Here is a 12842-nt window from a genome sequence, read left to right on the forward strand (position 1 = left end):
TAAATGAAACCCTGAAAGGAAGAATCAGCCCAGTGAGACCACCCCCGCCCGTGCAGACGTGGCTGTGTGCCGGACACTGCACCAAGCCCTTCCAGTGCACCCTGTTACTGCAGCCTCATATCCACCTTGTTGAGGGACCATCACCTGGGGAAACTGAGGCTCAGTTAAGCAAGCTGCACAAGGTCATGAGGCAAATGAAACGGACAGAGCTTTGTGGCTGCCCACCTTTTGGCCACACTAGACAAAGGGCGACGCACCAGGGGCAGTCCAGCACAGGAGGGAATTTGCCGCTGGGCTCCGCTGCAGGCCAGCAGCCCTGGTGGCCTTGAGCAAGTCAGCGAGTCCTTTGTGCCCCTCCCTACCATGGCTAAGATTGGGATGATAAGCACCGGCTCATCCTGGAATTCAAGACTCCAAACCAAGAAAGGATGCAGCCCAGGGCCCGCTAGATGAACATTATCCCCATACTGACGACGACAACAACAGAAGAAAAACCGTGCTGTTATCTGGCAGCAACACAGCTGCCACCAATGGAATCCTTCCGGAAAAAGGGAAGTGGCTGTCCCACTAGGAGCCTGAAGGGCAAGCGGGGGAAGCCAGAAGGGGAGGAAAATCATCCTTCCTGGACCTCATTCATTAGCTGCCTCGATCCCCCAAACAGCCCAGAAAGTGGAATGTGCCCACTGAACAGATGGGGCAAACTGAGGCTTCTCAAGGCTGGATCCCACCTCTTGCCACTGCAGCCTGACCAACCAAGGAGGCCCTCCAGAGGCTCCAGGGCAGACACCCAATTTGCAGGCTTGGGGGACTGGCCCCTGTGTTTCTGGAGTCCCATAGCACCCTGACTTGGACCAGAAAAAAATTCTGAAGGAAGTTCTCTAAGGTTTTACTTCTAATTGAGAAGGGGAGGGACTGGAGCCCCTTTTTCCATCTTTCCTCTATCCTCCTCTTGCCCAAGGGCTTGGTCCAGACAGTCCAGGGCTGCTGGGGCTGTAGTGGGCAGACTAGGAGATGGACAGACATTGAGTCCGCAAGGACAGACTGTCGGATTCAATTGGAAGAGGGAAACCAGGATTCACCAGGGACCGAAGTGAAGAGTCAGACAACAGGGTCCCCCTGGAGTGCACCAGGCAGCCAACCACTCAGAGTCCAGCTGAGGTAAACCGACAGGGGGGCCGCTAAGTGCTAAAGTCTGCGAGGGCCACGGATGGGCAGCCAGACAGCAGAGATCGCCCTCGACAGCTAGCCGGACAGCAGGGGGCCGCCCAGTGGGACTGGACAGATGGACAGTGAAACTGTGGCCGGGGCAGAGAAACACACAGGCTGCCAGTCCGACGACAGGGGGCTGCTGCCTCTACATGGACCGCTAGCCAGTAGAAAGGGTCGCCCCAGTCCATCCAGATGAACCGAAGGACAGACGGAGGGGAAGGGGGACCTACCCACGGGCCCCCACGCAAACCAGATGTCAGAGTTCGCCCTTCACGGCTGGGGAGCGGACGTACAGACGGCGGGGGTTCACCGTTCCTCCTGCCCCACCCCACCCCCGCCCCCCAGCCCCGGACACCGTACCTGAGCCCCGGCCCCGGCCCGGTCGCGGGCACGCAGGCGGCGTAGTTACGCCCGCCGCGCAGGACGCGCCATTCCCGGGCCGCCCTCCGCGCCCTGGGCCGCCGCCCGCCAGCCCGCCCGCCGCGCTCGCTCACCGGCCCACGAAGTTCTCGAGCACTGAGCTCTTGCCGGCGCTCTGGCCGCCCACCACGGCGATCTGCGGCAAGTCCAGGTGGCAGCTCTGGCCGATGGAGCTGAAGGCGTCCTGCAGCTTGTTGACCAGCGGGATCAGCTCCTCCATCCCGCGGTTGCCCATGGCGCCGGCGGCCCCGGCCCGAGTGGCCCGCGCTCCCCGCCCGCCCCCCGGCGCTCAACGACGCGGTCCTGCAGCCGTTGCTTCCCCGCCCGCCCGGGCCTCGGCGCGACGTCCCCGCTCCCGGCTCGGCCTCACGGTCGCCGCCTCATCCGGTTCTCAGGCGACACCCGATCCTAGCGACCTCCCGGCCCCGGCCCCCGGGGCTGAGCCCAGAGCCCCCGCGCCGTCCCCGATTGGCGGGCCTCCCTGCTACTCTGGCGCACAAGCCAATGGGAGCGAAGCACGGGCTTGCGGCTGGGTCAGCATTCCCCCCTGGGGACCTTCTCGTGGGCTCATTGGACAGGGGAACTGTCGCTGTTGTACGAGAGCCAATAGTAGCGGGAGCCGAGTTGTCAAGGCCGGGAGGCGGTGTCTCCGGAAAAGACCGCCCACTGATGGGCGTTCCGCCGCGTTATTGGCAGAAAGACCCGCCAGTCGAAAGAGCCGCCAATGATGTTAGGGATCGAAACTTAAATGCTGGTTTGTCTCTTCGCGCTACCTGGTTCCCTAAAAATTTCCCATTGGTTTCTATAAAGATCACTCCGTTCCTCCAGCCAACAGAGCAAAAGAGGGAGGATTTAAACGTCCAATCTTGATTATGATTGACAAATGTATCTGTCAATCAAAGTTCTTGTGCTTGTCTGCTGTCTTCCGAAGTAGAAGGTAAGGTCCATCCGTACTCGCCGAAGGGCGACCCCTACTGGTTGGGCTCGGTGGTCATATTAATCGTCTGTTTCCTGTCTCCACAGAAAACTACACGCGCCAGAATGCATCCCGGCTCCCGGCATGCAAAGCGGCCCCAGGGCACCTGGACGCGCGGGTCTGACGGCGTCAGGGCTTCCCGGAAGAGACGGTCTGTCACCGCTCGGTTGTCTCCAGTGTACATTCCTGCACCGTCGCGCCTCCAGGCTTTTCCAAATGTCGTGTCCTTCCCTGGAAATACGTCCCGCTCTCGCCCTCGGCTTCAGGGTTATTCCCCCGCCTGTTCAACCGCAGCGCGATCCTGAAACTTTCCGACCAGTGACACTCAATGGGGCGCCTCCCCAGGAGACTTAACGCTACTTGCCGGGACGTTGGGGTTTCTGGGATCTGAGATCCTTGACCTTTCTTGGAGAGGAAGAGGGGAAATGGGAGAGGGAAAGGAGGATTTTAAGAAGAAAAGTGATTTGATCCCCGTGGGCACAGATGGGCCAGAGCGCAGGGAGCCCGCTGAGCAGGCAGCAGCCATGGAGGGGGTGAGGGGCTGGCTGACACGAGGCGGCCCCCAGGGCGATGGAGACTCAGTGAGGAGGAGGGGCGGCCAAGGCTGTCTGTCTGCTCCACGACCACGCTCACAGCAGCCTTGCCCAGAATCGCAGGAACCTGGAAACGCCCTAACTGTCCGTCCGTGGAGGTCGGTTCAATAAACGGAACATGAAGCAGCGTGAAAAGAATGAGGAAGCTTCCTGTACTGACGCATGAACAATTTTTAAGGGGAAAACCAAACAAGGTATAGAAGCACCTGTGAAAGACGCTGAGTTTTATGAAAAAAAAATATGTATATATGTACACATGGAAATTTTCGGGAAGAAGACACAAACCGTTAAAAAGCAATTGCAGTTTTTGACTGTTTCGATCATTGGTCATAAATACGTATTACTTTTTCAGTTTAAATGTTTTTAACTTCTCCAGCTTTATAATGGTCCATGTTTGGGTTAGAATCCTGGGCCTGTTTGTTTGCTGGGTGATAATGACCAAGTGAGTTAACCGCTGTGAGCCTCAGTTTCCTCTTCTGTGAAGGGACTGCAACTATCCTTGCATCAAAAGTTGCAAGAGTTAAATACACCTGACAAGCGTTTAGAATGGGGCCAGGCACAGGGCAAGCACCTGCTGGCTCACCCATCTTATGTCACTGCCTTTACTGAGGATGGGATTAAGCCGGGTGCCCCTAGAGGCAAGGAGTTCTGAGTTCAAGTCCTGTGCCTACCACTTTATGGATGGCCTGGGACAAGCTACTGACCCTTTATGGACCTGTTTCCCCACCTGTAAAAAGAGGGAAGCCAAGAGAGCCCACCTCCAAGGTGGCTAGGGGGCTTGAGCCACAAGGAATGGGCTCCTACACTAGGGGCACTGCTATGTGCTGGGCTGTACCATCTGGTATACAGTGACCCACTGTCGCTATGGTTACTTCTTGTTATCCATGGCAGGGGGACATCCAGCAGTGACACTCAAGACCAGGTAGAAGGCCAAATCAGACCACTTCCCCAAGAAGACATGTGGTCTAATGAACTAATAAAGTCCTGACCCATGCCACAACATGGATGAATCTTGAAAACATTCTGCTGAGTGAAATAAGACAGGCACAAAAGGCCAAATTTTGTATGACTCCACTTATTTGAAATATGCAAAATAAGCAAACGCAAAAGGCCAAAAAGTAGATTAGAACCCACAAAGGGCTGAAGAGAGGGGGGTGGTGAGTTATTGATTAAAGGGTAAAGAGTCTGTTTGGGGTGATGGAAAAGCTTTGGTAATGGGTGGTGGTGTTGGTAGCACAAATTTGGGAACATAATTACCACCACCGAATTAACCATATATTTGAACATGGGAAATCTGATGTAAATGCGTTACTGCAATACAAATTATTTTTTAAAAACTCAGAGACCCATACAATGAGAAAGCCCTAAGGTCACCTGCGGACTTCAGTTAATAAGATAAACTCTAATAATCTTGCAACACATGTACCTCCCTAATGCAAGATGGTCATAATGGGGGTGGTGCTGGGAACTCTGTACCTCCTAATTTTTCCATGAACTGACAACTGCTTAATAAACTGAAGTCTATTCAATAGAGAGAGACACAGTCACGCTTTCGTTGGAATAAAAAAATCCAAAAACTTCAGTAGCTTCCATGCCCTCCCTCCTGCCCTCCTCCGATATCGGGGCGGGGGGGCGAGGGGCGTCAGTCCAGTGTGATGCCTACGGAGGCCAGGGCTTCGGCGGCCCAGGCGGGGCAGAGGGTGGGGTCTCCGTACATAGTGTCCATGAACTCACGGACGAACTCGGGGAAGCGCTTCTCCACGATGCTGGCGCGCATGGCGCTCATCAGCCGCAGCTGCGAGGAGGGGTGGTGTGGGGAATGCGTGAGCGTTGCGGGGACCCCCAGTCCGCCCCCCACCCCAGGGCCCGCCCGCCCCCCACACCCACCCCCCGCCGCACACCTGGTAGGCGATGTTGTGCACGGTGAGATGGTGCAGGGCAGCCGTGTTGTCGCTGTGGAGCAGCGCGTGCAGGAAGGCGCGGCTGTGTCTGCGGGCCGGGGGGCAGGGCTCAGCTGCGCCACGCCCACTGGGCCACGCCCTTGCCCTCGCCCACCCCTCCTCCCCCTCCCCGCCTACTTCTGGCACGTGGGACAGGTGCACTCGGGGTCGATGGGGCCGAAATCTTTCTCATATTGCTTCTTCTTCAGTTGCAGGTTTCCCGTGGGCACCAGGGCGGAGCCAAAGCGCTGTGGGTGGGGACGGTGGGGAGGGCAGGGGAAGAGAGGTTCACCCGGGTCTTCACCCTCCCCAGTCTCCACGCCCCCTCCTTGCCCCTGCCCTCTGTGTCTCCCCCCACCCCACCCAGCCCGAGTCTGCACCCTGCCCAGGGCCTCACCGCCGTACGCGTGGGGAAGACACAGTCGAACATGTCGCATCCGAGGGCCACACAGACCACCAGATCAGTGGCGTAGCTGGGGGCCGGGGTGTAGGGGGAGGGAAAAGGGGGCCTCAACTCTCGGCCTGGGCCTGATCACACCCCCAAGCCTCCTCCCCACCCTCCGGCCTCCCAGGATCACCCCCAGGCAGGGGCCATGTATGACCTCCTCAATCCCCCTGGGGCAGGGGGCCCCATCTCCCCTTCTCCCCGACTTACCCGACGCCCATCAGGTATCTGGGCTTGTCCTTGGGCAGCTGTGAAGTGCTCAGGGCCACCATCCTCCAGAACTGGCCCTTGCTCTCACCCCCACTCAGGCCCCCGATGGCAAAGCCAGGCACGTCTCTCTTGGTCATCTCTGGGGGTAGAGGGGTGGGTAAGGTGTGACCAGGCAAAGGCAAATCCAAACCCCTGGCACCCTGGCAGACCCCCTGCTCAGTCCCCCACAGTCCCTTGGGCAGAACGAGAGAGTGCATGTGCCTGTGTATCTGTCCATCTGTCTCCAGGGGGAAGGGGAAGGCTGCTGGTGATCTCAGCTGGAATCACGAAGAGTGGGCTGCTAGGGACAAGAAACTCCCTCAAGCCTCAGGAGCTGGCCCCAGACCCACACTCTCTCAGCTGAAGCCAATGGAGCCAGGTGGGTTTCAGAATCCAGAATGTTCCAGCTGTGAGGACAGTGAACCCCCTGCATGCTGAATAACAGCCCATCACCCAATTCTATAATATTTCCACAGCAAAATCCGTGAAGGCTCCTAACCTCCGGTTTTGCCACCACATTCACTGCAAACTGCAGAGCTGCTTGGGGTTAACAATTGGGCACCTAGGCTCTGGACTCGCACAGACAGGCGTCGGGGGTCTGCACCATGGCTGAACTTACCTGACGGGGGAGGAAGTGGAGGCGCACAGAGTTTAAACCCCTGGCCTGAGGTGCGACCTGGCCCCAAAGCCCAGGCTCGTCTCAGGCCTGAGCTGCCCAGTTCGACCCCGGGGAGGCCACGGCATTGACAAAGCAGGTGGGGTCTGGGGTCAGGTTGGAAACTGGAGAGGGCAGCTCTGGGGATGCATTGCTTAAATGCAGATTCCCAGGCCTCCTCCGTTCTGCTCCAGTTCTGGGTGAAGAGGCCCAAGAGGGTGCATTTTGCCAGAACGCCCAGCAAGTGGTTCTGTTTAGGGGAGCCATAGAGCATGGTCAGGGAAGAGCTTATCAAACTGCAGGTGGTCAAGAAATGAATCTAATGGGGGTGAGACCAGCATTTGTTTGTTTGTTTTTAAATGAAAGCAACCACCTAGGTGTCCCCTCGTCTCCATGGCCATGGCCTTGCTTCAGGCCTCTACCCTCCTGGTGGGCCTCACACATCCTACTTCCTGTCTCCCCGGGGACTTTTCTACAACATCCCTCGATTCTTGTCATACTCCCATTCAGCTGCCCTCCATGGCTCCCCAGTGTGTTGGTACAGATCCCAGGGGCCCTGCTGTCTGCACAGAGCCCCAGCCCCCTGCCCCTGCCCCTGCCTATCCTACTCCCCTAGGCAAGAACAGTGCAGCACAGCAGTTAACCTGACCATGGTAGCTTCCTGGGCCCGAAGGCCGGCGTTCCAATCCAAGCTGTGTGGTCTAGAGTGAGTGATGTAACAGCTCTGTGCCTCAGCTTCCCACCTATAAAGTTGAAAGCATGGCAGTTCTTGTGAAGCCTCAAGACGTCCATCTGTTAAAAGCACTTGTCACAGTGCCTGGTTGACACCCAAAAACCATTAGCTGCAAGAATTACTCCTATTCTCCACCCACATATATTCTGTTCCATGTTGCCTCTGTACCTTTGCTTAGGCTGTTCCCTTTCTCTGGAACACCTTCCTGCCCATTAACTACCTCTACTTGAGCCCCTTTGCATGCCAGGGCCACGCAGGGGCTGCTAGCAATGGCCAAGCCTTGGTCCTGTAGGCACCTGGCTCTACCTTCAAGGCAGGTGGCCCTCAGGTCTGCGTCCAGCCCACCCTGGATGATGGCAAAGAGGTTTTGCTTGTCTGGCTGCCGATGGGCTGCAATGCATCGATCCAGCCAGCGGATTGACCTGCAAGAGAGTCCGGGTCACTAGGGGAAGGGAGACAAGGCTGCAGGACCAGGACCCCTCAGCCCCCAGCAAACACACACACACGCACCTGTACATGGCCTCCTCCACACGTGGCCCCGTGACAGTGCTGCTCACCACATCATCCAGCTGCATGATGACGTCCGAGCCTGGGGTGAGAGACACATCACCGTCACTGGGAAGGCTCCAGCCTCCCTGCAGGGGCAAGCTGGACTCCACAAGCCCCTCCCCAGGTCTCTGTGACTCCCACTTAGCTCTCCCAGTCTGTTTACACAGCAGTCAAAGGGGGCTTTGCAATATGCACATTTGCTTCTGCCTCCCTCCAGCTTAAAAACCTGCCCTGGCACACAGAAGAAAATCTTACTTCCGCCCAATTTCCCTTTAAGAATAAAACAATTACATCCGAAGTTATATCTTACTGTCTGATGTGCGACAGCAAGACTGGGAAAACAGGTGTCTGCCAACAGGACTCTGGATAAATAAACCACACCCTGCCCTTAATGGAATGTTCCTTTCCTACAATTCTGACTTCCAGAAACGTCTCAAAAATCAAAGGGTTTTTCTTATCCTATGGCAGCAGAACAGAAACCAGGATGGTTAGAACCCTTTTTATGGTTGTTATAATCTTTTTAAAATCCAATTTTGTAGGAAGGTTCATAAATGTTAATGTGGTAAGTAAAATGTTTTACAACCCAGGCGCCACTGGGGTGCTGCATACTAGATGATATGTGCCTTGTTTAGCATTCTAAAATCTGAAAGTTCTGAGTTCTAACACATTTCTGGCTTCGAGAATTTCCGATCAGGGACAGTGGAATTACATGTCACTTAGACATAAGATGAACAGCTGACTTCTCGGCTGAAAAAATGGAGGCCAGAAGGTGGTGGGATGACTATTCAAACTGTTCAAAAGGAAAATGTTAAATACTATATCCAGCAAAGCTATCGTTCAAAAATTAGGGTACATAAAGGCTTTCCTGGAGAAACAAAAACTGAGAAAATCTGTTGCTAGGAGACCCACCTTATAAGGAATACTAAAGGAAGTCCTTCAGGCTGAAAGCAAGTGGCCCCAGATGGTCATCTGAAACCACACTAATAAACAGAGATCACCACAAAGATAATTATGTAATTACACAAGGCACTGTAAGTGCATATTTTTCTCTTTCGTCCTTTTAACGGATTTAAAAGGCATTTCTATAGGATACTATGTATGGGGCAGGCCATGGTGGCTTAGCAGGAAGAGTTCTCACATGCCTGCTAGAGACCCAGGTTCGTTTCCTGGTGCCTGCCCATGCAAAAAAAAAATAACACTATGTATGGAATGTATTTTGGGGCTTATAGCATTATAAAACTCGACAATAACAGCACAAAGGAGGTGGGTGGGAACAAAGCTGTAATGGCTTCAGAGAATAGCAACGGATGGTAAAGCAATAATTATAACAATGTATTGTTGAGATTGTAACATTAACAAATAGAATATGTATAACAATAATACTGTGAAAAAGGCCAAAAGGAACAGTTCTGTAGGAGTAATATTCCTATATATTATATAATTAAGCTAGTATAAATCTGAAACAAATTCTGACAAGTTAAGATATGTGTATGATAAACCCTAGAGCAACCACTAAAAAAAAAACTGATAAAAATATATTGAAAAAGTCATTAATAAAATTAAAATGCTACATTAGAAAATATTCACTCAATGCAAAACAAAGCACTAAATGAAGGAGAATAAAAACAACAACAAAATCATGAGACATATAGAAAACAAAAATATCCAATGGCAGATGAAAATCCAACTATATCCATAATAAATACTAATTATAAATGAATTAAACAATCTAAATAAAAGGCAGAGGATAAACAAACATGATCCAAGAATATGTTGTCTACAGGACACAAAATCAGATTCAAGGACACAAATAGACTGAAAGTAAAAGGATGGAAATAAATATATCACAGAAAAAGCATCCACAGGAGAGGTATGGTGCCTCAGACAAAATAGACTACATGTCAAAAAGTTAAAAGAAACAAACAAGGGGTGCATGGTTGGTTCAGAGGTAGAATGCTTGCCTGCCATGAGGGAGACCCAGGTTTGATTCCTGGACCATGCAAACCTCCCCCACCACCAAAAAAAAAAAAAGAAGCAAAGGACATAGTGATAAACAGGCCATCCATCAGTAAGATATAACAATTAAAAACATATATGCACCTAACAACAGAGCACCAAAATATATGAACAAATACTGACAGAAATGAAAGGAGAAACTGATAATTCAACAATAATAGTTGATTTCAATACTGCACTCTCTATAGTGACTAGAGCAACAGAGAGGAGTTCAAAAAGGAAACAGAAGGCTTGAAAAAGCCCAAGGAAATATCACCAAGATGTCTGGTTATAGGATAAAAGCACAGTGCACCACACAAGGCAAAGATGGGACAGTTTGAGAATCAGTAAGGATTTTGACTGCAATGGATGGAAACACATCAAATATGCTTAACTCCATGAATTCATGATGATCCTATAAAACTAAATAAACAAAAAAAACTAAATGTTAGTTCATCACTGTTAAAAGGATGCTAGTAATCAATCCACAAAAACATTCGTTCCCCTTTTCCTTTAGGACCTGGACCACTTGGTCACCTAAGAATAGATGAAAGATGTTTCTCTTTGCAGAAATAATCTAGCTAATAAATGAAGAAAGAATGACAGAATTAAGACATCACCATTTTCCAACTCCTAATGGCATAATGAACCCAGAGAGATATGGGTAGACAGGCGGCACCCCATGATGGAAACAGACACAGTCATCCGTTGAAACAGTTCTGCCAAAAAGAGAGTGAACTTCAATCTGACTCAAACCTCTAGATCCAACTACTAGCCCACAGAAGGTGCATAGAGTGGTAGAAGTGATGCCATGGGGATGGAACCAGCAAAGTTCAGACAGTAGGAAACACCAGGCAAATTGAAGCAGCAATTTCCAAAGAAAAAAAACATAACAAAACAAAGAACACGAGGAGGTAAAATAAGAAGAGTAGTTTATCTTAAAAGATCTTTTGACCAATTACACATTTCTAGAGTCTATTGGATCCTACACTAAACTTAAAAATTATGTAAAAACAAAAATTATATATATATATATATATATATGACATTTAGGAAACAACTGGATATTTGAACCCTGGCCAGATATTTGATGATATTAATGAATCATTGTGTGGTGGTTTGAAGCTGTTATGTACCCCAGAAGAGGCCAGTTTCTTTTAATCCATTCCTGTGGGTGCAGACTCAAGTATCCATCACAGAGGAGAAATGGATAAAGAAAATGCGGTCTTTCCATACAATGGGATACTATTCAACCAGAAAAACGAATGAAAGAATCCACACCACAACCTGGACGAAGCTTGAAAACATTATGCCGAGTGAAAGAAGTTAGACTAGACAAATCCTGCATGATTCCACTTACATGTAATGTCAAGAATAAGCTAAATCATAAGAGTCAGCAGATGAGAAGTTAACAAGGGCTTGGGGGAGGGGGAATAGGGACTGAATGCTTAACGGGTACAGAGTTTCTGTTAGGATGACAGAAGAGTTTGGGTAATGGATGGAGAGGTGACGGCATGATATTTTGAATGTGATGAAAACGCCACGTAACGGTATGCATGAAAAATAAATGGCAAGTTTGATGTTACATATACAATATGTGTTTTTGGTCTTCTCCCATACAAACAGAAACATGCAATGCGTTCTACCAGCACTTAGTTGCCCTTATCAAGGAATGGGGGTATTGATGGAGGTGGGAGGGGCCTATGGCCTCCCCAATTCCCTCTGGATGCCACCATTATTTCGCCAGATATTTGTTTCCTTAATTTGTTACTTAAGAAAAACAACAGCGCTAATATTGTAAACGCTACTATATAATATTATTATATAATATTACAATATTGTATAATATTATTATTATAAAAGGTACTACCTGCCAGGCACTGTGCACGGAACTGACTTGGCTGATTGCTGTCACTAGTACTACCAAGTACCTGATATTACTTCTACCGTTCTAGTTGGCGACACTGAAGCTCAGAGCGGGGAGTGACTCGCCCACAGTCACGCAGCACCTAAGAGGCAGCCCTGATCCCCCCTCCCACCTGCCACCCACGGAGAGAAGGGGCGGCTCCCGGGCCGGCTCACCCAGCGCGTTCTGGATCTCCACCGACTTCTCCGGGCTAAGGAGGGTCTCGCAGCCGTCGTAGGGAGAGCGGAAGCGCACGCCCTCCTCCGTCACCTCGGACAGGGACACCAGGGACACCATCTGGAAGCCGCCGCTGTCCTGGGGGGGGGAAACCCCAACGCAGGGCAGTCAAGGGCTGGGGATGGGGGATCCGTACCCCGGAGGGGCGCCCTCGGATCCCAGCCCTGACTCCCATCTCACCGTCAGCAGGTTGTGGGGCCAATTCATGAAGCCGTGGAGACCGTGGGCTTTCTGGATCAGTTCGGGGCCCTGGATGGCGGGAAAGAAGGAGCCAGGTTGGAGGTGAGCGCGGCCCTTGGGGCCCGTGTTGTGGGGCCGAGCCCTGAGCGGGGCTGGTTGCTCAATACGCGTTTGTTGATTGACATTGGGAGCCGTGCGCTGGCCTGGGGGTCGGCCCAAGGCTCCTCACGCTCCGCCGCTGCCCCTCCCCGACCAAGCCCACCACCCACCGGCCTCAGGCCCAGGTGGTAGGTGTTTCCCAGGCAGATGCGGCAACCCAGCGCGTCAAGCTGCTCAGCCGTGATGCCTTTCATGGTGGCCTGCGTGCCCACCGGCATGAACACCGGAGTGGCCACCGGCCCGTGCGACAGTCGCAGCTCGCCCGCTCGGGCCCTGGAGCGGCTGCACTCGGCCACCAGCCGCAGGATCCGCGGGGCCGACTCCAGAGAAACCGGACTGCCCGCCGCCGCCGCCATCTTGGCTGCCGGAACCACGTGGCTCAAGGAACAGCATGGGCGGTGCCATGTTGGCTCCGGTCACGTGGTGCACCGCGCCTTGAGAGCGTCGGGGAACCATGGCAACAGACCCTGCTGGCTAGTCCCAGGAAGGCGCGAAAGCGGCGCGCTACCGCTAAGAATCAAAATTACCTTGGCTTGGAATCCTATCCCTACTATTTATTAGCTCCATAATCAAGACCTCGCTGATCTATGATTTTC

The 12842-nt window shown here is 52.2% G+C and overlaps 2 protein-coding genes across 11 annotated transcripts in view; both read right to left on the reverse strand.

The window, feature by feature from the left end:
• The window catches only part of DNM2 (dynamin 2), a 99202-nt gene extending 97278 nt beyond the window's left edge, over positions 1-1924 (reverse strand). For 3 of the 7 annotated variants that reach the window (XM_077121805.1, XM_077121803.1, XM_077121799.1), the window contains exon 1: positions 1704-1922. In XM_077121805.1, the coding sequence (XP_076977920.1) occupies positions 1704-1864 (161 nt within the window). In that variant the 5' untranslated portion in view covers positions 1865-1922. Of the gene's footprint in view, positions 1-1703 lie in introns of all 7 variants that reach the window. The other 4 variants (XM_077121804.1, XM_077121800.1, XM_077121801.1 and 1 more) reach the window with 2 other exon arrangements.
• A 2527-nt stretch (positions 1925-4451) lies between these two features.
• The window catches only part of QTRT1 (queuine tRNA-ribosyltransferase catalytic subunit 1), a 33641-nt gene continuing 25250 nt past the window's right edge, over positions 4452-12842 (reverse strand). For 3 of the 4 annotated variants that reach the window (XM_077121809.1, XM_077121808.1, XM_077121810.1), the window contains 10 exons: positions 12088-12156; positions 11847-11985; positions 7731-7809; positions 7527-7642; positions 7132-7230; positions 5794-5932; positions 5536-5611; positions 5277-5386; positions 5100-5187; positions 4452-4993 (listed from right to left, as the gene is read on the reverse strand). In XM_077121809.1, coding sequence (XP_076977924.1) covers positions 4841-4993; positions 5100-5187; positions 5277-5386; positions 5536-5611; positions 5794-5932; positions 7132-7230; positions 7527-7642; positions 7731-7809; positions 11847-11985; positions 12088-12156 — 1068 coding nt within the window. In that variant the 3' untranslated portion in view covers positions 4452-4840. Of the gene's footprint in view, positions 4994-5099; positions 5188-5276; positions 5387-5535; positions 5612-5793; positions 5933-7131; positions 7231-7526; positions 7643-7730; positions 7810-11846; positions 11986-12087; positions 12157-12356; positions 12637-12842 lie in introns of those variants that run through there. The other variant, XM_077121807.1, reaches the window with a different exon arrangement.

Source organism: Tamandua tetradactyla, chromosome 11 (genome assembly GCF_023851605.1).
Source record: "Tamandua tetradactyla isolate mTamTet1 chromosome 11, mTamTet1.pri, whole genome shotgun sequence".
In the NCBI taxonomy this organism is placed as follows: domain Eukaryota; kingdom Metazoa; phylum Chordata; class Mammalia; order Pilosa; family Myrmecophagidae; genus Tamandua; species Tamandua tetradactyla.